Source organism: Theropithecus gelada, chromosome 13 (genome assembly GCF_003255815.1).
Source record: "Theropithecus gelada isolate Dixy chromosome 13, Tgel_1.0, whole genome shotgun sequence".
Classification (NCBI taxonomy): domain Eukaryota; kingdom Metazoa; phylum Chordata; class Mammalia; order Primates; family Cercopithecidae; genus Theropithecus; species Theropithecus gelada.
Genome location: NC_037681.1, coordinates 17,128,012 through 17,150,257, shown reverse-complemented (window position 1 = coordinate 17,150,257; position 22,246 = coordinate 17,128,012). Strand labels below are relative to the sequence as shown.

At 38.8% G+C, this 22,246-nt stretch overlaps 1 protein-coding gene across 1 annotated transcript in view; it reads right to left on the bottom strand.

The window, feature by feature from the left end:
- AFF3 (AF4/FMR2 family member 3) overlaps positions 1-22,246 on the bottom strand; it is a 580,919-nt gene that overhangs the window by 185,900 nt on the left and 372,773 nt on the right. The window contains exon 10 of the mRNA XM_025354195.1: positions 7,799-7,850. Coding sequence (XP_025209980.1) covers positions 7,799-7,850 — 52 coding nt within the window. The remainder of the gene's footprint in view (positions 1-7,798; positions 7,851-22,246) is intronic.

The window sequence follows — 22,246 nt, the reverse complement described above, 5'->3', positions numbered from 1 at the left end:
GTTGAATAGAGGTGATAAGGGTAGATATCATTGTGGTATTCCTGATATTAGGAGGAAGTAGTTGGAAATTCGCTATTGAATATGATGTTAGCAGTAAGTTTTTCAGGTGTTTTTTTTTTTTCCGATGGCCATCATTAGATTAAATAAGTTTCCTTCTAGTCCTAGTTGGCTGAGAGTGGCTTTTTTTTCTTTTTAAATCATGAATGGGTGTTCCATTTTGCCAAAAGCTTTTTCTGAATCTATTTAGAGGACCATGTGGTTTTTCTCCCTTATTCTCTTTGTATAGTGGAATACATTAAGTGATTTTCTAATGGTAAACCAACCATGCATCCCTGTGATAAATCCTGCTTAGTCATAGTGAATGACATTATTTTCATGTATCACTGAATCAGATATGCTAATATGTTGTGAAGAATTTTTGCATCAGTGTTTGTGTAAACATTGATGGGATATTGTGTGACATTTTTCTTTTCTTATAAAGTTTGTCAGGTTTTGGTATCAGGGTTGTACTGGCCTTATACAATAAATTGGGTAGTGTTCCTTCTCCCTTTATCTTCTGAAAGTTTGTATAAGAGCGTTAGTTCATTTGTTGGTGTTCATTGATATAAATATATCTTAAGGTTTTCATAGAATTTACTAGTGACCTTTTGAGTATTATAAAACATCCTTTTTTGCCTCTTATACTCTTTGTCTTGAAGTCTATTTGGTAGCACTAATACAGTCACATCAGCTTTCTTATGCTTATTATTTACACAGTTTATCTTTTCTGTCTTCTGGCTTCAACCAACTCGTGTTTTATTTAAAGTATGTATCATGTAGATAGCCAGCAGTCTTAATTTTGTAGCTGGTCTGACAATCTTTTCCTTTTAATTGGAGTTTTCAGTCCATGCTATAGTTTGGGTAGGGTTTGTCTGTATCCATCAAATCTCATGTTGGAATTTGATCCCCAGTGTGGTGGTATTGGAAGCTGGGGCCTAGAGAGTAGTGTTTGGGTCATGGGTGTGGATGCCTCAAAAATAGATTAATGTCCTCCCTGGAGGTGAGTTCTCACTCTTGAGATAATAAATTAGCTCTAGAGGGGATGGAAGAGTTCCTGGAAGAGTAGGTTGTTGCAAAGCCAGACCATCTCTTAGGTTTCTCTGTTTGCACCTGCCCACTGCCCCTTTGCCCTTCTCTACCATGTTTTGATGCAGCACAAAAGCCGTCACCAGAAGCCAAGCAGATGCTGGTGCCCTGCTTCCCATACAGCCTGTAGAACTGTGAGCTAAGGATGCCTCTTTTCTTCATAAACCACCCAGGCTCAGGTATTCTGTAATAGCAACACTAAACGGACTATGAGAGTCCATTTGTATTTAACGCAGTCACTAACATGACTGGGTTCAGGTTTACTATTTTTCAATCTCTTTTCTATTGATACCTTCTGTTTTTCATTTCTGGTTTTTTTCCTGCCATCTTTTATGTTAATCCATTTTTTAGTATTTTATTTTAATTCCTGCAATGACTTCTTAGCTCTGCTGCTTTTGGATATTTGTTTTTAGTGGTTTCTCTGGGTATTATACCACGCATCTTTATCTTATTCCCAGTCTACTTAGATTTAATATCATATCACTTCACATAAAATGTAAAAACCTTGCAGATGTGTAAAATTCCACTTGCTTTCCCTTACTGTTTGTGCTATTTTGTTATATATTTTACATCTGCATACATCACAAATCTCACAAAATAATATTTTGATTCTTACGTTAATTTAAAAAAGATTTACCCATATATTTATTATTTCCTATAAATATTTTCTTCTCTTAGGTTTGAGCTTCCATCTCATATTATTACCCTTTGGTCTGACAAATTTTCTTTGTCAATTTACTGTAATGTAGGCCTACTGGAAATGAATTCTCTCATATTTTGTACATCCCAACATGTCTTTATTTTACTGTCAATTCTGAAGGATATTTTTGCTTATTTAGAATTCTGGGCTGGGTACAGTGGCTCATGCCTGTAACCCCAGCACTTTGGGAGGCCAAGGTGGGCGGATCATGAGATCAGGAGATTGAAATCATCCTGGCCAACATGGTGAAACCCTGTCTCTACTAAAAATACAAAAATTAGCTGGGTGTGGTGGCGGGCACCTGTAGTCCCAGCTACTCAGGAGGCTGAGGCAGGACAACTGCTTGAGCCCGGGAGGCCGAGGTTGCAGTAAGCTGAGAGAGCACCACTGCACTCCAGCCTGGGGACAGAGTGAGACTCTGTCTCAAAAAAGAAAAAAAAAAAAAAAAAAAAAGGAGAAAAAAAAAGAATTCTGGCTTGACAATTCTTCCTTTTTCTCGTCTTTCAGCATCTTAAAGATGCCACTGTGCTGTATTACAGCCTCCATATTTGTGATGAGAATTCTTCAGTTAATTGTATCTGTGTTCCCCTGTGTATAAGACTGTTTTTCTCTGACTGTCTTAAAGATTTTCTTTCTCTGTTTAGTTTTCCATAATGTTCCACGGTGTAGTTTTATTTGTTTATCTTGCTTGCAGCTTGCTGAGCTTCTTGAATCTATAAAGTAATGTTTTCATCCAGTTTGGGAAGTTTTCAGCTATTATTCCTTCAGATATTTTTTGGGGTCTATTTTGTCTCTTCTCTCCTCCTGGCACCACAATGCATGTATATCAGACTACTTGACATTATCTTATAATTCACTGAGGTTTGATTGTTTTTTAATCTTTATTCTGATTTTCACATTGAACAATTCTTATTGATATGAGTTTAAGTTTTGTCTTTTCTACGCTTCATTTATTCCAAATGTTACATTTTTCAGTTCCAGAGTTTTCATTTGGTTATTCTTAGATTGGTTTCCATTACCCTGCTGAGATTCTCCTTCTTTTCAGTCATGATGACTATGTTTTCCTTTACATCCTTGGACATATTATAGTAGTTGCTTTATAATTCTTGTCTGAATATTCTAACATCTAGGTCATCTCAGGGTCTATTACAGTGGCTATTTTTTCTCTTGATTATGGGTCACATTTTCCTACTCATATGTCTTTTAAGTTTTGGTTAATGAACACTGTAAATTTTGTTTTAGAGATTCTCAACTCTCTTTTCTTCTTTTAAACAGTGTTGATTGTTTTTTATTCTATCAGGCAATAAAACCTTTAGCTGATTAGCTTGAGCTTTTAGATATTTAGTGTTATACTTTGTTAGGAAGGATCTGTTTTGGTTTTGCCCTTAATGTTAGGGTGACCCCTTTACTCTGAAAGCACATTCCCCTTCTGGGGTTTCAATAGAAAATCTGAGGCATTTACCGAGCCCCTCTAACTTGGGTAGGATTCAGATTCTGAACTTTGTAGGCAGTAGCTGTAGGCAGTAGGCAGCAGCTGAAATCTCTGCTCAGCATTTTTGGCTTTCTAGTAATTGTTTTCCACTAGGCTCACTGGCATATTCCCCACACATATGCAGTTTAGAGGTTATTCAAGGATTGATGGAAATTTATATACAGAAGGGAGGGCTCTTTTCTTTCTGTGACTTACTCAATTCCCAGCCACTCTGGCAGCCCTGAACTCTATCCCTTGACACCTCAAGCCATTACAGTTCTGGCTTTCTCCTTGAGTTCTAGTTGTTCTTTGTGGACTGGGGCATACCCTCATGGGAGAAGCTAAATAAACGTAGTTCTCACTCAGTCCAGTGACCCTCTTTCAAGGATCAAATTTCCTACATTCTCTGCCTTCTTTTAGTTAGACTACAAATAGTTATTTTTAACAAAAGTATTTTGTCCAGAGTTTATAACAGCTATCTGCCGGACAGTTAGTCCAAGATAAGTTCTTCCATCATTAATATAACTAGAAGTCTGTCACAGACATTTTAATTTGTGCTTTTGTGTGTGTGTACATGTTAAGATTAAATCACTTCTTTCATCATCCTGAATGCTCATAGGATCACTAAATAATACATATTGATGGGTTACTCAGGTATTGTCCAGACTGTGTTGTACTGCCAGGCATTGACCATCTGAAACCAATCATGATAGATCTCCTGTTTTTAAAGGAGGCCATGAAGAAAGATGCTTCCTTAGGAAATAAGCTCTTCTGTTCGGAGACTCCCAACCTTGGATTACAATTTAAGCCCATTTAATGGCTTTAGTGACTCAGGGTGATAGAGTTATACAGACAGAGGGATGTACAGGCACCTTTGCTGAAGCCACACCAGTTCCACAACACCATGAATGTGAAAGAGGCATCTTTCCTAGTGCCCCATGCTTGCTAGCCCCATTTTCTTTGCTCTGCTCCACTCCTTCAGCTGCCATGGAGCCCATCATGTTTCATGTTTTACTCAGGCTGTCTCCTCTTTTCCCATTTTCATAAATCTGTGTACCCCTGGTTCTGTTTACCTGACTCCTGAATCATTCTGATTACTCTGCCCCTTAATGTTATGGGCCAAACTATTTCTTCCCAAAATTTATATGTTGAAACCCTAACTTCCAGTGCTTCAGAATGTGACTTTATTTAGAGACAGGGTCTTTACAGAGGTAATGAAGTTAAAATGAGATCATTAGGGTGGGCCCTAATCCAATATGAATGCTGACCTTATACAAACAGACACAGAGATAGACGTGCACAGAGAGACTGCGTGAGGACATGTCGGGAGGAGATGGTCAAATACAAGCGAAGAGAGGCCTGGGACAACTCCTCTCTTTACATCTCCCAGAAGCAACCAACCCTGCTGACACCCTGACTGGGACTTCCAGCCTCCAGAACCATGAGAAAATAAATTTCTGTTACTTTTGCCACCTACTTGCTGGTACTTTGTTCTGGCAGCCCTACCAAACTAACATGCTTCCCACTTAACAAATCCTCTGCTCCCAATTTTCCTACTTATTGTGACTCATGGTCTTAGTTTGTCTCTTGAGACCCACACCCACCTTAGTATGGAAAATGGGTAAAAATCAGAAGGTTTATGCTCTAACTCCTCACTTACGTGGAATGACGCTTTTTTCTTTTCTTTTTTTTTGAGATGGAGTCTTACTCTGTTGCCTAGGCTGGTGTTCAGTGGTACAATCTTAGCTCACTGCAACCTCTGCCTCCCAGGTTCAAGTGATTTTCCTGCCTCAGCCTCCCCAGTAGCTGGGATTGCAGGCACGTGCCACCACACTCAGCTAATTTTTGTATTTTTAGTAGAGATGGAGTTTCGCCATGTTGGCCAGGCTGGTTTCAAACTTCTGACTTCAGGTGATCCACCTGCCCCGGCCTCCAAAGTGCTGGGATTATGGGTGTGAGACACCACACCTGGCCTGGAGTGACCTTTCTGATCCTCAGATTCCTTATCCATAATATGCGGATATTATCTCTATCCTACCTACCTAAAGAAGCTCAGATAGATGCTGCACATAAGAATGTAAAATGCTACACAAATCGAAGGCATCCTGAATCTCACTCTTTATCCGTAACATACTGCACCTCATACCAATTATAACAGAACCTCTGTTAGAGGTCTCGAGTGGTTTCAAGTTCAGAATTCTCCACTTTTAGGAGAGATGCTTGCAACCTGTTATTTCTAGTTTAAGAGGCAGGTGCCTAAGAAACTGCTTTGCTCAAAAAGGCAGGAATATGGGGTGATGCTTCAAGCTCCCATTGTTTTTATATTTCCAGAGGGTTTAAAAGTAATTCCTCAGACAACTTATATATATTTTTTCTTTTTTTTTTTTGAGATGGAGTCTCCCTCTGTCGCCCAGGCTGGAGTGCAGTGGCGTGATCTCTGCTCACTGCAACCTCCACCTCCCGGGTTCAAGTGATTCTCCTGCCTCAGCCTCCTGAGTAGCTGAGATTACAGGTGTGTGCCACCACACCCAGCTAATATATATATATATATATATATTTTGTATTTTTAGTGGAGACAGGGTTTCAGCATGTTGGCCAGGCTGGTTTTGATCTCTTGACCTCGTGATCTGCCTGCTTTGGCCTCTCAAAGGGCTGGGATTACAGGCGTGAGCCACTATGCCTGGCCAATATACCTACTTTTATAGATATGATAAGAAATAAGGTACGGAGTAAAGCAAACCAATGCTTTTAGGGAATAAACTTTTTATTTTTTTATTTATTATTTTTGAGACAGAGTCTTACTCCGTCACTCAGGCTGGAGTGCAGTGGCATGATCTTGGGTTTAAGCCATTCTTGTGTCTCAGCCTCCCGAGTAGCTGGGATTACAGGTGTGTGCCACCACGCCTGCCTAATTTTTGTATTTTTAGTAGAGACGAGGTTTTGCCATGTTGGCCAGGCTGGTCTCAAACTCCTGGCCTCAAGTGATCCACTTGCCTCGGCCTCCCAAAGTGTTGAGATTACAGGTGTGAGCCATTGAGACTGGCTGGGAATGGACTTTTTAGAAATACGTGAGGGAAGGAGAACTTTAAAAGCACATCCAACTGTCCTAACCAAATGGGTGCCTACTGAATGTGATTTTAAAATACGTAAAATTAAACGTAGGATGCTAGTCACTTTCCAACATACTTTTTACGTTCTTTGTCAGTCTTTAAAATAATTTCATTATTGAGAATTTGAAAAAAATGTTTCTACAATTAAAACTTTTATAAAATAATTTATTAAAAAATACAACTTCCCCCAAATAGCTTACATTCTGGTTGCATGAATTTTTATGCAGTTTCTAATGTTACTCAAAAGAACTGAATTTCCAATGATTCTACCCTTTTCAGTTCTCTAGAATGCCTCCAGATGGCATTAAAAGCCTTTCCCATTATATTTTACAACACACAAAAATTAAAAATTAGTAATATTTTAACCATTTAAGACCAGTCACATTCATTATATCATCTGAAAGCAGGACAATGGAACTATTTAGAACTTTTAGGGAAGTATCTTAAGAAAGACAAACATATATTCATATCTCTTATGAAATATACATCTCTCCTATTTAAGCCAAAGGATCTTTCTAGACCAAGAAACAGATTTTGGGCAAAATAAGACACTGAATATTTTACTGCAAACTGATTTCCAATCAATAGCACTTAAAAAATGCTTAGTAATAAGAACACTGATCCCCATACAGATACATTCACAAAGCCTGTCTTATAATAAGAAAACACACGCCACTGCTCATAAGTGATAAAAATAAAGATATTTAAGGAGCAAACCTGTTACTGACTCTTACAGAGCTAAAATAAAGTCACGTGTTAGCTCATGAATTTTTTAATTTAAATGTTGGTATATCAATTTGGCATCAAATTAATCAGTAAAAACATATTTGGATTCCTTGAATATTGAGAAGAAACAGACGAAACACAGAGTGAGGAGCACATGTTTTATAAGGGCTTTTTCTTATGTTTTTAAAACTGCTTTTGTTAATTCAAAAAAACTCTGGAGATTCCACAGATATCGATAACTGTACTTTTCACATAATTCCAAGGTGAGGTTGCAGATGGCAAGCTTCTGAAACGACCCTGTTACTGCACAGCGGTGTGGGACAGTATACCTCCCAGTTAAAGTGTGAAAAGTTCTGTAATTCTTAAGACGATGCTGAAAGTCTCCAACCAAATCCCCCCAGCACACATGTTCAAATCTCATTACATTTCTACTTCATAAAGAGAAGCATCTGCATTTTTCAAGATTCCTCTTACTCTGCTAAAGCATAAAAAAGCCCTCAAAATGCATCTGCACCCAAAGCATTTAAAAAGACATTATCATGAGAAAAGAGAACCATGGGCTTCCTTCCATCATCATTATTACTATTACAAGATACTCGCACTATCTCATTTTGTGAGGCATATTTAAGAAGAGGCATCTCTGATAGAAAAACGAAAGAGACTTACGATGTATTCGATGTGCCATTGTCTGGACTCTCTGGCTCTGCATCACCTTTCTCTTAAAAAGGAAGCAGAAAAAAATACCGACATATGAGTCTTACAGTCTTTAAGATTTAAGAGAGATTAAATATATTTCCATGCTCCTATTAACAATCTTTCAAAATGTGTAGCAGGAGGCTTTTAAAACATCTTTTATTGTCTGAGAACCGGATTTGCAAAATAATTTCTTCTCTGCAATAGAATTGCCCAGGCACAGATCTGTGAGTAGGTACTGAGAAGCTATTTGCAAACAACCAGAGGCTTGCAGTGGAGACCTCGCCAGAAGATGAATATCTTACAGATGGAACCTGTTTCCTTCCACTTCACTTTACAGAAAATTTCAGGAAATAAACCCATTGGCATTCTATATCCAAGGCACTTTGAACTTTGATTGCTTCTGCGAACACAAGCCAAACCAGGTCAGGCTGAATCAGGACTTGGAGGAAAGAATTTTTTTTTTTTTTTTTTTTTTTTGAGACAAAGTCTCACTCTGTTGTCCAGGCTGGAGTGCAGTGGCACAATCTCGGCTCGCTGCAACCTCCACCTACTGGGTGCAAGCAATTCTCCTGTCTCAGCCTCCCGAGTAGCTGGGACGACAGGCGCCTGCCACCACACCTGGCTAATTTTTGTATTTTTTGTAGAGACGGGGTTTCACCATGTGGGCCAGGCTGGTCTTGAACTGACCTCAAGTGATCTGCCCGCCTCGGCCTCTCAAAGTGTTGGAATTACAGGCTTGAGCCCCCGTCCGGCCAGGAGGAGAGAATTTTTACTGAACACTGAGGTTGCACTGTAGGTCCCAAGATCCCCCTTTCTTATACCCCATGGAGAGCCCTGGTGGCAGGTTCTGGGGCCCAAAGCTTAAAGCAGAATGAGATGTAAACCAGAAATCCTTTCTGACCATCCGAAAGGCTAGTTAAGGAAACGCTTCTGTGGGCTGTGATCATTGAGGAATTAACAAGTAGTATGTAGTTGGAGGAGCTTGGAACCAGTTCACTTCCTGTAGTTTGCGGTAGGCTTAATATAATTCCCAATCCTTAATCAATTGGTGGTTTGAATCATGCATCTTCATTTTGTAAGGAGTTTCTTTGTATTTCCTTGAGGCTTGGCGATGGAAGAAGTCACTGATAACTGAGACTGTGGGCTCGTGTGTTTCCTGATGCTTGTGCAGAGCTAGTACACCCCAGAGAAGGCTGTGAGTTGCAAGAAATAGGTCTGTGGTAGTAACTTGCTCTGCTGTGCTCTTTCAAGTCAGGCCTGGAGAGCTCCAGAATCCCTTGGTCTACTGCTCAGGTCCTCAGGCCCACACATTATACCATACCCCTTTTGTCAGCTGTCAACATTAGCTTGTGTTCACCTAGTCCCAGGAATGACTCCCTCAATTACATAATGAACATATCCCAAAGGTACTGCCCAAACTGAACTCAAAAGCAAACTTTATATTTCCTTCTCTTTTTCTTATAGGAATAAACAGTTGTGAGAAAAAGAAGACACGGTGTCTACAGTTCGTACATCTATCTCAGACATTTATCCAGTGCCAGAACAGCTATGAGTGACTTTGGCTAAAAGCTGGTCAGATGAGGGGAAAAACAAAAGTCACAAAATCTGTTTTAACTGCCTTGATAACAAACATTGATTAGACAGGGCCTCAATACATATCAAACCATGTTGAAACAAAGTCTAAAGTAGCAAATTAATAAACTTGCTTTACAGCTCCTTCTTGTGTATTTTCTTTTGTCTTCCAGGCAAGGTCTGTGGTGCACTCATTTACGAGGCTAGTAAGGCCTGTTCAACTGGATTTAGTGCTGGAAAATAATTTAGTACTTTGCAGAAACATTTTTTCCATGGACTAACCACAATCCCTCCTGTAATCCTGAAACAGAGAGTTATAACACCTACATTATATAAGACAAAACTAAATGGAAGTACATTTTTTTCCTCAAATACATGGATCCTTTTCCCCAACCTCCTTTAATTTGGTGAAATTGGTTACTTTCCCCAGTCTCTAGCCTCCAGTAGTCACCACATCCCATCTTAATGAAGAATGGAAAACAGCAGACTTGGAAGCAGCAGGCAATGGTAAAATTCCCAAAGAATTTATGTCAGAAAACAGGAAGCTGAAAATAAAAACGAAGGCACTGCTTGGATGTTTGAAGAAATATGTTTCGCCTTGACCAATAACGCTGCCCAAGTCTTGGGCTGGCTTCAGCATAGGGACAGACGCGCAGCTGATTATCTTTGCTCTTAGTAGCACTTATGTTGTGGCAACAGGGCAAACAGAATAGGTTCTGGCAAATAGGAAGGATGTAGTGGGGCCAAACAGGACATGGCGAACAGTCTGAGAGGGAGTGTTCTCAGCAACTTCAGTGCTGATAACGAATTTGCCTTTCTGTGGGGGGAAAAGTAAGCTGGTCAGGAATGAGATGGGGTTAAAACTATTTTTGTCCTTCAGAAAGAGTAAAACACAAAATTTCCCCCAACATCTTGAAATGTTAGGTGATGCAATTTCTGAAGTTAACTTGAAATGTTTAAATGCATACACCATTGAGAATTATTTTCTCTTTATTAGGACCCAAGGGAAAATGATGAATGTAATGGAACATTCTAGAACATTAGTACGATTTTTGTTTTTTTTCAGTTGGGTGCACAGGAGATGTTTCTTGTCCCGCCCCACCATCCAAAGAGAGTTCTCCAGGGTCCTCCTGTTTGTGTCAGCTGTTTTCATGATGGATACCACACGGGTCTCTTTGGGAGGGAACTTGCATCGGTCACTAATAAGCTGGGTGCAGCGAAGCCATTTTACATGTGGAAATACAATTACAGAGAGGAAGAGGGGAAAAAATGAGCCACAGAAAGAACTATATATGCACATGTATATTATATATATGTAAATATATGTAAAATCTTTGCATCTATATATATTATCCACTTTCAATTTGACAATCCATATTTGTCTGACTGGGCCTTCCACATTGCCTAACATATACTAGGTGCTCAGTATGTGTCTCCTGTTCCGACGATCTGTCACTAATACAGAATCCCATGCTGCAGTGGGAAAAGATGCGTAAGGTACCCTCGCCAGTGAAATGGAATATACAGTTTGGGGCATGAAACAGCTTGCTGACTCCAGTAGGTCACTTAAAAAAATTATAACAGTTACCTTTTTAACTCAATGTACAGAGGACTTCTATGTTGGGTGCTGTTGGGAGCATAAAGATAACTAATGTGGAATTCATGCTCTTTAAACATTTGAATGGACTGCACTGTTGGAGTATCTTGCTTTCCATCAATAGTGTCATATAGGGACTAAATATGTTTTTTGAAAAGGAAATCAAAACAATCCTGCATTAAACTGAATTCTGCAGAGGGAAGTTTTGCTATACCGCAACTTTTTTTGTTTTGGTTTTGTTTTTGAGACGAAGTCTCACTCTGTCGCCCAGGCTGGAGTGCAATGGTGCACTCTATTCACTGCAACTTCTGCCTCCTGGGTTCAAGTGATTCTCCTGCCTCATCCTCCTGAGTAGCTGGCACTACAGGTGCCTGCCACCATGCCCGGCTAATGTTTGTATTTTTAGTAGAGACGGGGTTTCACCACATTGGCCAGGCTGGTCTCCAACTCCTGACCTTGTGATCTGTCTGCCTCAGCCTCCCAAAGTGCTGAGATTACAGGTGTAAGCCACCGTGCCCGGCCATATGCTGCAATGTTTCTACATAGTTATATTAAAAGCAATCCATGTTTATGGTTTAAAAAAAATGAACAGAAAAGAAAAGGTAATGACTTTGCTTGCTTTTTAAAAAAAAATTCTGTTAGCCCTTCAATCATTAGTCTAAGTGACGTGTTTTTCCTTTTTTGAGATGGAGTCTCACTCTGGTGTCCAGGCTGGAGTGCAGTGGTGTGATCTCGGCTTACTGCAATCTCTGCCTCCCGGGTGATCTCACATGATTCTCCTGCCTCAGCCTCCTGAGTAGCAGGGATAATAGGTACATGCCACCACGCCTCGCTAATTTTTGTATTTTTAGTAGAGACGGGGTTTCACCGTGTTGGCCAGGCTGCTCTCAAACTCCTGGCCTCAAGTAATCCACCCTCCTTGGCTTCCCAAACTGCTGGGATTACAGGTGTGAGCTACTATGCCCAGCCAATGTGTTTTTATTTCTAGATGTACCAACTTTAGACGGAGGCCAGGTATTTAATATTCTCCCCCCCACTTATAATTTTCATTAGTTCTGTTATTACTTTTAGTGCCTCTAGTGGGCATTTGTAACTTTAAATATATTTAATCTTATTTCTCTTGATTAATCACCTTCTGACAGTATCTTTTCTGAAACTCACCCATCTATCCTTCCCTCCCACCTCCCCACTCACAGCTATATCTTTCCTTTTATATCACCAAGATTTAAAATATTTATATCCTGTTCAGTAACTATTGAGTCATCCTCCTTAATATTAATTTAGTTAATAATTTAATTTTTGGTCTTGCCTATAGGTCAAGTAAAAAATTGTAAGCCAATAATGAGAATTTGCATTATTGTGACAATATAAATATTAGTCACTAAAGAACAAAGCAGCCTGAGCAGACCTGAACAGAAGGGAATGTCACCAAGGTGGAATGAGTGCAAATGTTCCCGACATTTATGTTAAATGAATTCTCATTGTTACGTTCCGCCACGTCACAGGTTTGTCTCAAGTTAAGGTTATGTTCTCCCTAAAATAGTGTTATATAGAGTACACATTTAGTGAACATAAAATGTATATTTACATGAAATGTACATAGACACTTTCAAAGCAGTAAAATGAAGGAACTGTGAAAACACCTTCCAGGCCAGGGATGGAACATCATCAAACGTGCCTTCACTGGCTTCCATCTCTTCCCGCCCTTCCCACCAGCTACTGGTAAAACAACTGTGGCTGGGCACGGTGGCTCACGCCTGTAATTCCAGCACTTTGGGAAGCCGAGGCAGGTGGATCACGAGGTCAGGAGATCGAGACCATCTTGGCTAACATGGTGAAACCCCGTCTCTACTAAAAATACAAAAAAATCACCCAGGTGTGGTGGCGGGCACCTGTAGTCCCAGCTGCTTGAGAGGCTGAGGCAGGAGAATGGCATGAACCATGGAGGCAGAGCTTGCAGTGAGCTGAGATCGCACCACTGCACTCCAGCCTGGGCGACAGAGTGAGACTCCGTCTCAAAAAAAAAAAAGAATTGTGTGCCAATCATTCTCTTTGTTTTCTGGAGAGTTTTGTTTTGTTTTGTTTTTTTTCCTTTTTAACCACCTATGTGTGTATTAATAAATTAACTCTTTTTTGGTCACTGTTGTTTCTAAACTTCATACGACTCTAACCATACCTAGGCATTCTTCTGAGACTCACTTCTATCATGCAGCGTTATGAATTTTAGATTTAGCCATCATACTGCATGTAGCTACCGTTTGTTCATCCTCACTGCTGTGCAATACTTTATTGTATAAATATACCAGAGTTTCTTATTTGTTCTTCTTCTGATGGACATTTAGATTTTTTCCATTATGAACAACAGAACAGAAAACATTCATGAACACGCTTCCTCATGCACATGTTAGGAGTTCTCGGCCTTAAGACTTCCATATGGCCACCTGGAGCAGGGAATCCAAAACTGATTTCCAAATTAACACTCCCCAGACAGTACCTGAGACTTCCAACTGATTCACCTCCACACCAACACTCGTTATGATCAAGGTTTTAAAGGTTTTTCTAATTTAACAACGTCGAATAACATTTTGTTGTGTTGTTTGCATTTCTCTGAGCACTAATGAGGTACATATTTTGTGCTTGCTCTTCTGTGTCGTATCTTAAAAATTATTTTTTAGTATTAATTTCTCATTCATAGAAACATTTTATTGTCTCAATAAGAGGCATACATATAGTCGTGTGTGTGTGTGTGTGTATAACTTTTCAATATACAGATAAAACTTGGCTGGTGTGGTAGCTCACGCCTGTAATCCCAGCACTTTGGGAAGCCGAGGCGGGCAGATCACGAGGTCAGGAGATGGAGACCATCCTGGCTAACACAGTGAAACCCCGTCTCTACTAAAAATGCAAAAACAAAACCCCCCAAAAATTAGCCAGGCGTGGTGGCAGGCGCCTTGTAGTCTCAGCTACTAGAAAGGCTGATACTAGAAAGGCTGAGACATGAGAATCATTTGAACCCAGGAGGCGGAGGTTGCAGTGAGCCGAGATCAGGCCACTGCACTCCAGCCTGGGCAACAGAGCGAGACTCTGTCTCAAAAACAAAACAAACAAAAAAACCTTTTCCCAGTGTTAGCCTTTTTACTTTCTCTGTTATCTTTGGATAATGTTAATTTCTTAATTTAATGTACTCAAATTTATAGATCATTTTCTTTATTTGACACTTTTTGTGATTTAAGAAAAACATCAGAAAAATGTTTTATACTGTCTTCTAAAAGCATATACTTTTACTGATCTTTAAAAAACGCCTGGATTGGTTTTTGTATATGGTGTGGGATAGGAGCTAGTTTCGTTTTTCTCCCTAGAAATAACCAGTTATTATGGTACTCGAAGTCCATTCTTTCTCCATTGATCTACATCATCATCTCTGCCATGAGTCCAGTTTTCAAACACCTGTGGATCTACTTCCGGGTCTCTATGCAATCGCTTTCATTGCTCAATTTGTCTATTACCGCCCTCATTACTAAGCTTTAATATGTATTTTTAAAATATTGGTAAGGCGAAGCTCCAACCTTGCTCTTCACGTACATCTGAGCTATTCCTAGCTCTTTGTTCTATTGTATAAATTTGAGTATCATCAGTCTGTCAATTTCCATATACACGCAAGTTGGAAATTTGACTGGAGCTGTACTAAATCTACAGATATTTGGAGAGAACTTGTATCTCTACAACATTGCATCTTTCAATTCATGTACTTGGTATTAGGCATCTCCACTTATTTTGACCTTTCTTAACATATTTCAATAGATGGTTAAGTTTCACCATAGAGGTCTTAACACATCTTTTGACAGGGTTATTGCTTAGTAAGTTATATTTTTATGCTAACGTTAAAAGTTGTTTTAAACTCATTGTTAGTGTAGGGAAATGAAATTGTGTATACAGAAATCTTGCTAAATTTTCCTATTAATCCTAATAGTCTGTAGATTCTTTTGAGTTTTCCGCATAGACAAGATAATTTGAGAAAATGAATTTTCTTCTCCTTTCTAACAGATACTTTTTTTTTCTTAGTTTATTGCCTCGACCAAGGATGTGCAGGATAATGTTGCATGAAAGTGGAACTCATGTCTTGTTCCTCATCTTGAGGGGAATGCTGCAAATGTTTCAACACTAAATAGGATGGCTGTTTTGAGGTTTTTTGGCAGATACTGTTATTGTGTTAATGAAGTGGGCTTCTATTCCCGATTTGCTATTTTTCCTTTAAATCAGGTATAGTGAATTTTATCAAATGCTTTTTCTTAACTTATTGAAACAATCATATTTTTCTCCTTTAATATTTTAATATAATTAATCATGTTAATATTATAAAAAGAATCCAACTTTGAATTCCTAAAATAAATACAGTTTCTTAATTATGAGTTATATTTTAAAATAAATTTTGTACTTTGCTGGATGGAATTTAAATATTTGACCTAGAATGTTTACATTTATGATCATGAATGATACCTGTAAATTCTTTTTCTTGTATTGGCTTGTCGAGTTTTGATATCAAAGTTATACTGCCTTGACAGAACGAGTTGAGAACCGCTGGCTTTTTCTAACTATCTGAAGAAGGGTGTAGGTTTGGAATTACCTCTTCCTGTGACTTTGGTAGAATCCCTGGTAAAAATGTCTAGCCTTGAAATTGTGTGTGTGGAATGATTTTTTAAAAATTACTGAGCCAATTGTTAAAATGGTTATAAGATTATTCAGGTTATATTTATATGTAAATTTCACATAAAACATCTACATATATACATATAATGCCTGAAGAATCATTTTAATCACAGTCATTTCATCTAGTTTTGAAAACATTTTGGCACAATTTTGCTCATATTTTTGTTCTTGATCTGCATCACATTTTTTCCCTTTTTGATTCCTAGTATTATTTATTTGTGCCTTTTCTCTTTTTGTCCTGACCAATCTCTCTGGAAAGTGTGTCAACTGTATTATATCTTCAATGAATACACTTTTGGCTCCATTGACATTTAAACTTTTATCTTTGCTATTTTACTAATTTCTGCTTTTGTCTTTGTTTTGTAAATCTCTTTTCCATTTGTTCTGGGTTTATTTTCTCTTCTTTCAGCTCTTAAGATGGATGCTTAGTTCATTAATTTTTTTGTTTTCTAGTATGAGGCATTTCTTTATTTATTTAGAGACGAAGTCTCATTCTGTCATCCGGGCTGGAGTGCAGTGGTGGGATCTTGGCTCACTGTAACATCCGCCTCCCAGGCTCAAGCGATTCTCCTGTCTCAGTCTCCCGAGTAGCTGGGACTACAGGTGCCCGCCACCACACCCAACTAAATTTTCTATTTTCAGTAGAGACGGGGTTTCACCATGTTGGCCAGGCTGGTCTCGAATTCCTGACCTCAATTGATCTGCCCACCTCAGCCTCCCAAAGTGCTTGGATTACAGGTGTCAGCCACTGCACCCGGCTTCTAGTATGAGTATTTTAGAGGGAAAGCTGCAATTTTCCCTCTAATTTAGTTTCTTCCTCCAGTTTTAATATTAGGTATTTCTATTACCTTTCAGTCCCAAATATTTACTAATATCTGAAGAGATTCTTAATTTCTAAACATGTGTTTTCCCTACTAGTCATATTTTCATTATCAATTTCTAATTTAATCATATTGTGGTTGGAGATCATGGTCAATATAATATTTTTATCTTTTATTTATTTATTTATTTATTTTTTATTATTATACTTTAAGTTCTAGGGTACATGTGCATAACGTGCAGGTTTGTTACATATGTATACTTGTGCCATGTTGGTGTGCTGCACCCATCAACTCGTCAGCACCCATCAACTCCTCATTTACATCAGGTATAACTCCCAATGCAATCCCTCCCCCCTCCCCCCTCCCCATGATAGGCCCTGGTGTGTGATGTTCCCCTTCCCGAGTCCAAGTGATCTCATTGTTCAGTTCCCACCTATGAGTGAGAACATGCGGTGTTTGGTTTTCTGTTCTTGTGATACTTGGCTAAGAATGATGGTTTCCAGCTGCATCCATGTCCCTACAAAGGACACAAACTCATCCTTTTTTATGGCTGCATAGTATTCCATGGTGTATATGTGCCACATTTTCTTAATCCAGTCTGTCACTGATGGACATTTGGGTTGATTCCAAGTCTTTGCTATTGTGAATAGTGCCACAATAAACATACGTGTGCATGTGTCTTTATAGCAGCATGATTTATAATCCTTTGGGTATATACCCAGTAATGGGATGGCTGGGTCATATGGTACTTCTAGTTCTAGATCCTTGAGGAATCGCCACACTGTTTTCCATAATGGTTGAACTAGTTTACAATCCCACCAACAGTGTAAAAGTGTTCCTATTTCTCCACATCCTCTCCAGCACCTGTTGTTTCCTGACTTTTTAATGATTGCCATTCTAACTGGTGTGAGATGGTATCTCATTGTGGTTTTGATTTGCATTTCTCTGATGGCCAGTGATGATGAGCATTTTTTCATGTGTCTGTTGGCTGTATGAATGTCTTCTTTTGAGAAATGTCTGTACATATCCTTTGCCCACTTTTTGATGGGGTTGTTTGTTTTTTTCTTGTAAATGTGTTTGAGTTCTTTGTAGGTTCTGGATATTAGCCCTTTGTCAGATGAGTAGATTGCAAAAATTTTCTCCCATTCTGTAGGTTGCCTGTTCACTCTGATGGTAGTTTCTTTTGCTGTGCAGAAGCTCAATATTTTTATCTTTAAAAATTTGTTGAAACTTGCTTTATGGTATGGTAGTTGTCAATTTTCATAACTGTTCCCTGTCTGCTTGAAAATAATGCATATTCTGCAGCTGTTGGGTAATATAGTCTCGCTCATTGTGTTGTTTGAATCTTATGTATCCTTACCATTTTTTCTGTTTGCATGATATAACAGTTACGAATTTATGTTTACATCTCCCATTAAGATAATACATTTCTCCATGTAATTTAGTGATTTTTACTTTTAAAAATTTGAAGCTATGTTATTTGGAATTTACATATATCCAATTATTTTGTCCATATGGTAAGTCGTACCTTGGGTAGTGACCCTTTTTAACTGTAGTAATGCTTTTTGCTTAAAGTTTATTTTTCTGGTAGAAGAATACATATATCATCTTCTTTTTCATCAGTATTTGGTTGGCATATATTTTCCTATCCTTTTTCCTTTCAAATTTTCTGAATCTTTAATTTCTAAATGTGTCATTCTAATAGCACAGAGCTAGAGTTTTATTTTTAATCCATTTGGCCATTATTTGTTACTGAATCATTGCATCTAATCCATTTGTTTAAATTACTGATTTTTTTTTTTTTTTTCCTGTGAGACAGTCTCACTCTGCTGCCCAGGCTGGAGTGCAGTGGTGTAATCTTGGCTCACTGCAACCTCCACCTCCTGGGTTCAAGCGAGTCTCCTGCCTCAGCCTCCTCAGTAGCTGCGACTACAGGCACGCGCCACCACACCCGGCTAATTTTTGTATTTTTAGTACAGATGGGGTTTCACCATGTTGGCCAGGCTTGTCTTGAACTCCTGGCCTCAAGTGATCTGCCCACCTCAGCCTCCCAAACTGCTGGGATTACAGGCGTGAGCCACCACACCCGGCCTTTAAATTACTGATTTAATTTATGCTACTATATTTTTCCATATACTCTGTTTCATTTTCTCTTCTTTAATTCTTTTGGATTAACTAATAGTATTCATATTCTATTTTTAACTTGGTTTGTAAGATGTTCTCCACATTTGGTTTGCAGGTTAAATACCTTTTACTATAGTTTAGTTGGTACCCTAAAAATTGCAAATATTTACTTAATTTATCAAAGCCCAAAGTTAAAATTTTTATCCTTCTCTGAAATAATTACAGGAACTTGGAAGATTTTAATTCCAAATTCTCCTCATCTTATGTTATGCTATTGTTTTGTGGATTCCAATTGTATTTATTTTGATTACTTAATACATTAACAACATTGTTTAAATTTTCCCCATATTTACTTTCACTGCATTTAATCCTTCTCGCACCTCACATTCCTTCTGAACAAAGTATGTCTTTTAAAATTTCTTTTGCGAGGATTTACTGGTGGTAAACTTTCCCAGCTTTTGTCTGAAAACGTCTCGATTCATTACATTTTTTTTTTTTGCAAGATCCACAATCCTAAGCTGATAGTTATTTTTTCTCAACTCAGTGATGCTTCAGCTTTTCTGCTTGTGGGTTCCCACTGATGCTGTTGTGAAGTCAGCTGTAAGTTGGCTGAGTTTTTTAAGATATTAAAGGGTATTTTAATTTTTATGTGCAGTTTAGCTACAATGTGTGTAGTGTGGACTTTTTTTTTTTTTTTTTTTTCCATTTATCCTTGGTATTCACTGGGTTCCTTGACTCTGTAGATTAATGTCTTTCAAGTCTAGAAAATTCTCAGCCATCAATCATCTTCTTCAGTACTGTCTCGCTTCCCTTTCCCTTTCTGAAATTCTAGCTAGATGTATGTTAGGCTTCCCCACTTTATCCCCATGTCTCTTAACTCATTTTCTGTTTTCCATTTCTGTCTCTCTAGGCTGCATTCTAGATAATTTCTTAAATTGAACTTTCCAGTTCGTTAATTCTTTCTCAGCTATGTCTAATGTGCTGTTATGCCCGCCCATGGAAATTCTAATTTCTATTATGTTCTCTTATTCCTAGAAGTTCTGTTTAACACTCCTCCAAGTTTTCTTGCTCTTTACCGCATTTCCAATCCTCTCTGTTATTTCCAAAAATTAATGCGAGGGCTCTAATTTTATATTCTGGGCTTGATAACCCCAGTTTCTGAATTAGGAGTCTGGTCCTCCGCTGTCCTGTTTGTTCTGGCCCTTGCTCATGGTCTTGTTTCCTTTTTTAGTAATCGTTTCTTTTCTGATTGTAAGTCGCTCATTTCCCTTGGTGCTCTAGTTCTGTTATTATTCATTCCTTTCCATTTTCTTTTTCCTGGTATTACTACTAGCTGGATTTTGACCATGCCACCTTGACTGGCTGTGTATCTTCAATCCCTTTCACAGTTTCCATTTGTGTTTCGCTTTATACTCAGAAAAAAAAAAGTTTTCAACTTTCTATTCAAGGCTTCAGACTTCAGCTATTATCATCCCTCCTATTGATTTTATTTCGTCAATCATATTTTTAATTCTCAAGTGTTCGTTTGTTCTGTAATTACCTCTTTTTCATACCAATCTGTTCTCTTTTTATTTAACACAAATAATTTCAAATCTTTCTAAGGACTGTAATTATGCTTGAAACTTTTTTCTTCTTTTCCTTGAATTAGACTTCCTAGATTTCCTTTGGGACTAGTCTTTCTTTTTGGTGCTCACTGGTTATATATTCCTATTTTTAAATAAAAAATTGGTTAACCAAGGTAGTTGGTGTGGCTTTCCTGTATCAGTATACCGATCGATTTTTCTAACACACCTATGCCTTGTAGGGAAGAGCTGATTTATGGCTCTTTGTAAGTGGGCAGGGTACGTCGACGTGAAGGATTCATTCAGGGCTCAAGAGAAGAGAAGCCTCCAGGCAAGCTGCAGGACCACGCCCTTCCTCCACCCACTCCTCTAAGAAAAATGTAACGCACTGTACTTTAGGTGTGTAGAATTTTTGTTTATTTCCCTCGAGAAATAGTTGACTCTTCTGCCATTACTCGATGTCATCTATTTTTAAGGTCTGGTACTATCTTAGAATCTATTCTGTTTCTCTCTTTGCTATTAGTTCCCAACGAGGAGTGAACTGTTCATTTTTTAATTTTTTTTTTTTTTTTTAAGCAACGATTACTGTATTTTTTGTTTTGGGGGGTTTTTGAGAAAAAAATCACCCTGAAAGCTCTGTGTGGGAATCCGTGAGGATGGGGCTGGAGGGGTAATGGTTGAAGGATGGCCAGGTGTTCCCATCACTGCAAACAATTCGCACTTGTTCTCTCTTGGGGGTCAGTGGAGATGTGGTCTTTCCTGGGGCTCCCGGGGGCTGTTCCCACCACCACTAAAGCTTGTTTCTGTTTGATTCTTCCTTTGCTGTGTGACGACCTTCCCTGTTCAGGCGTATTTTTCAGTAGGGTCTTATTACTTTTGTCTTTCCAGAAACACAACTAAATTTCTGGTTTGCTGATGGCCCTTCTTCCCGGTTTCGGTGCTATTTTGGATTTATTTCCATTTCTACAGCTTCACGGCTATCAGGTGGGGATTCTGAAGGGAGGGGAAGAAGTGCTCAGGTGCAGTCTCTCAACTGAACAGGACGTTCTCATAATTTTTAAAAATGTAGACAAATCATCCATGTTAATATTCAAGTATCTCAAGGCTTAACTAGATTCCATTTTATAATATCAAGTTCAATTGATCAGTAATTCAATGAACGATCTACCTTTTAAAAGATTTGTATTGAAAGTCATTTTCTGTGTATACAATCTTTCCTTTAGTTTCTGCAATACAGTCTTTCTCACTTCAAAGAGAATAAAAGCACTGGCCTAAAATAATGAGTAAGTAATCAATCCACACAGATATTCTGTTTCTGGTTTCTCTGAAGTTCAATATTTCTTTATTTCCTACACGTTCACTGGAATCATGATTCCAAACCAAATACAAAAACAGCACGGGAAATGGAGGTGGGGTCAGTTCTCCTAAAGTTTCAAATGTGCTGTAAATTGCAGACAATTCTCAGACTTTTAATAGGAATATTATTTTTGTGTAGATGTGCTGGGGTTTTGGAGAAAGATTTATTTAAAAATGAAAAAAGGCCAGGTGTGGTAGCTCACACCTATATTCTCAGCACTTTGGGAGGCCAAGGCAAGAGGACCACTTGAGGCCAGGAGTTCAAGACCAGCCTGTGCAACATAGTGAAAAGCTGTCTCTAAGAAAAATTTTAAAAAGTGGTATGTGCCTGTAGTCCTGGCTACTTAGCAAGCTAAGGTGGGAGGATTGCTTGAGCCCAGGAATTCAAGGTTATAGTGGGCTATAATTGTGCCACTGTACTCTAGCCTGGCAACAGAGCAAGACCTTGTCTCAAGAAAAAGAAATTGGCCGGGCGCGGTGGCTCAAGCCTGTAATCCCAGCACTTTGGGAGGCCGAGACGGGCGGATCACGAGGTCAGGAGATCGAGACCATCCTGGCTAACACGGCGAAACCCCGTCTCTACTAAAAACACAAAAAATTAGCCGGGCGAGGTGGCGGCGCCTGTGGTCCCAGCTACTCGGGAGGCTGAGGCAGGAGAATGGCGTAAACCCGGGAGGCA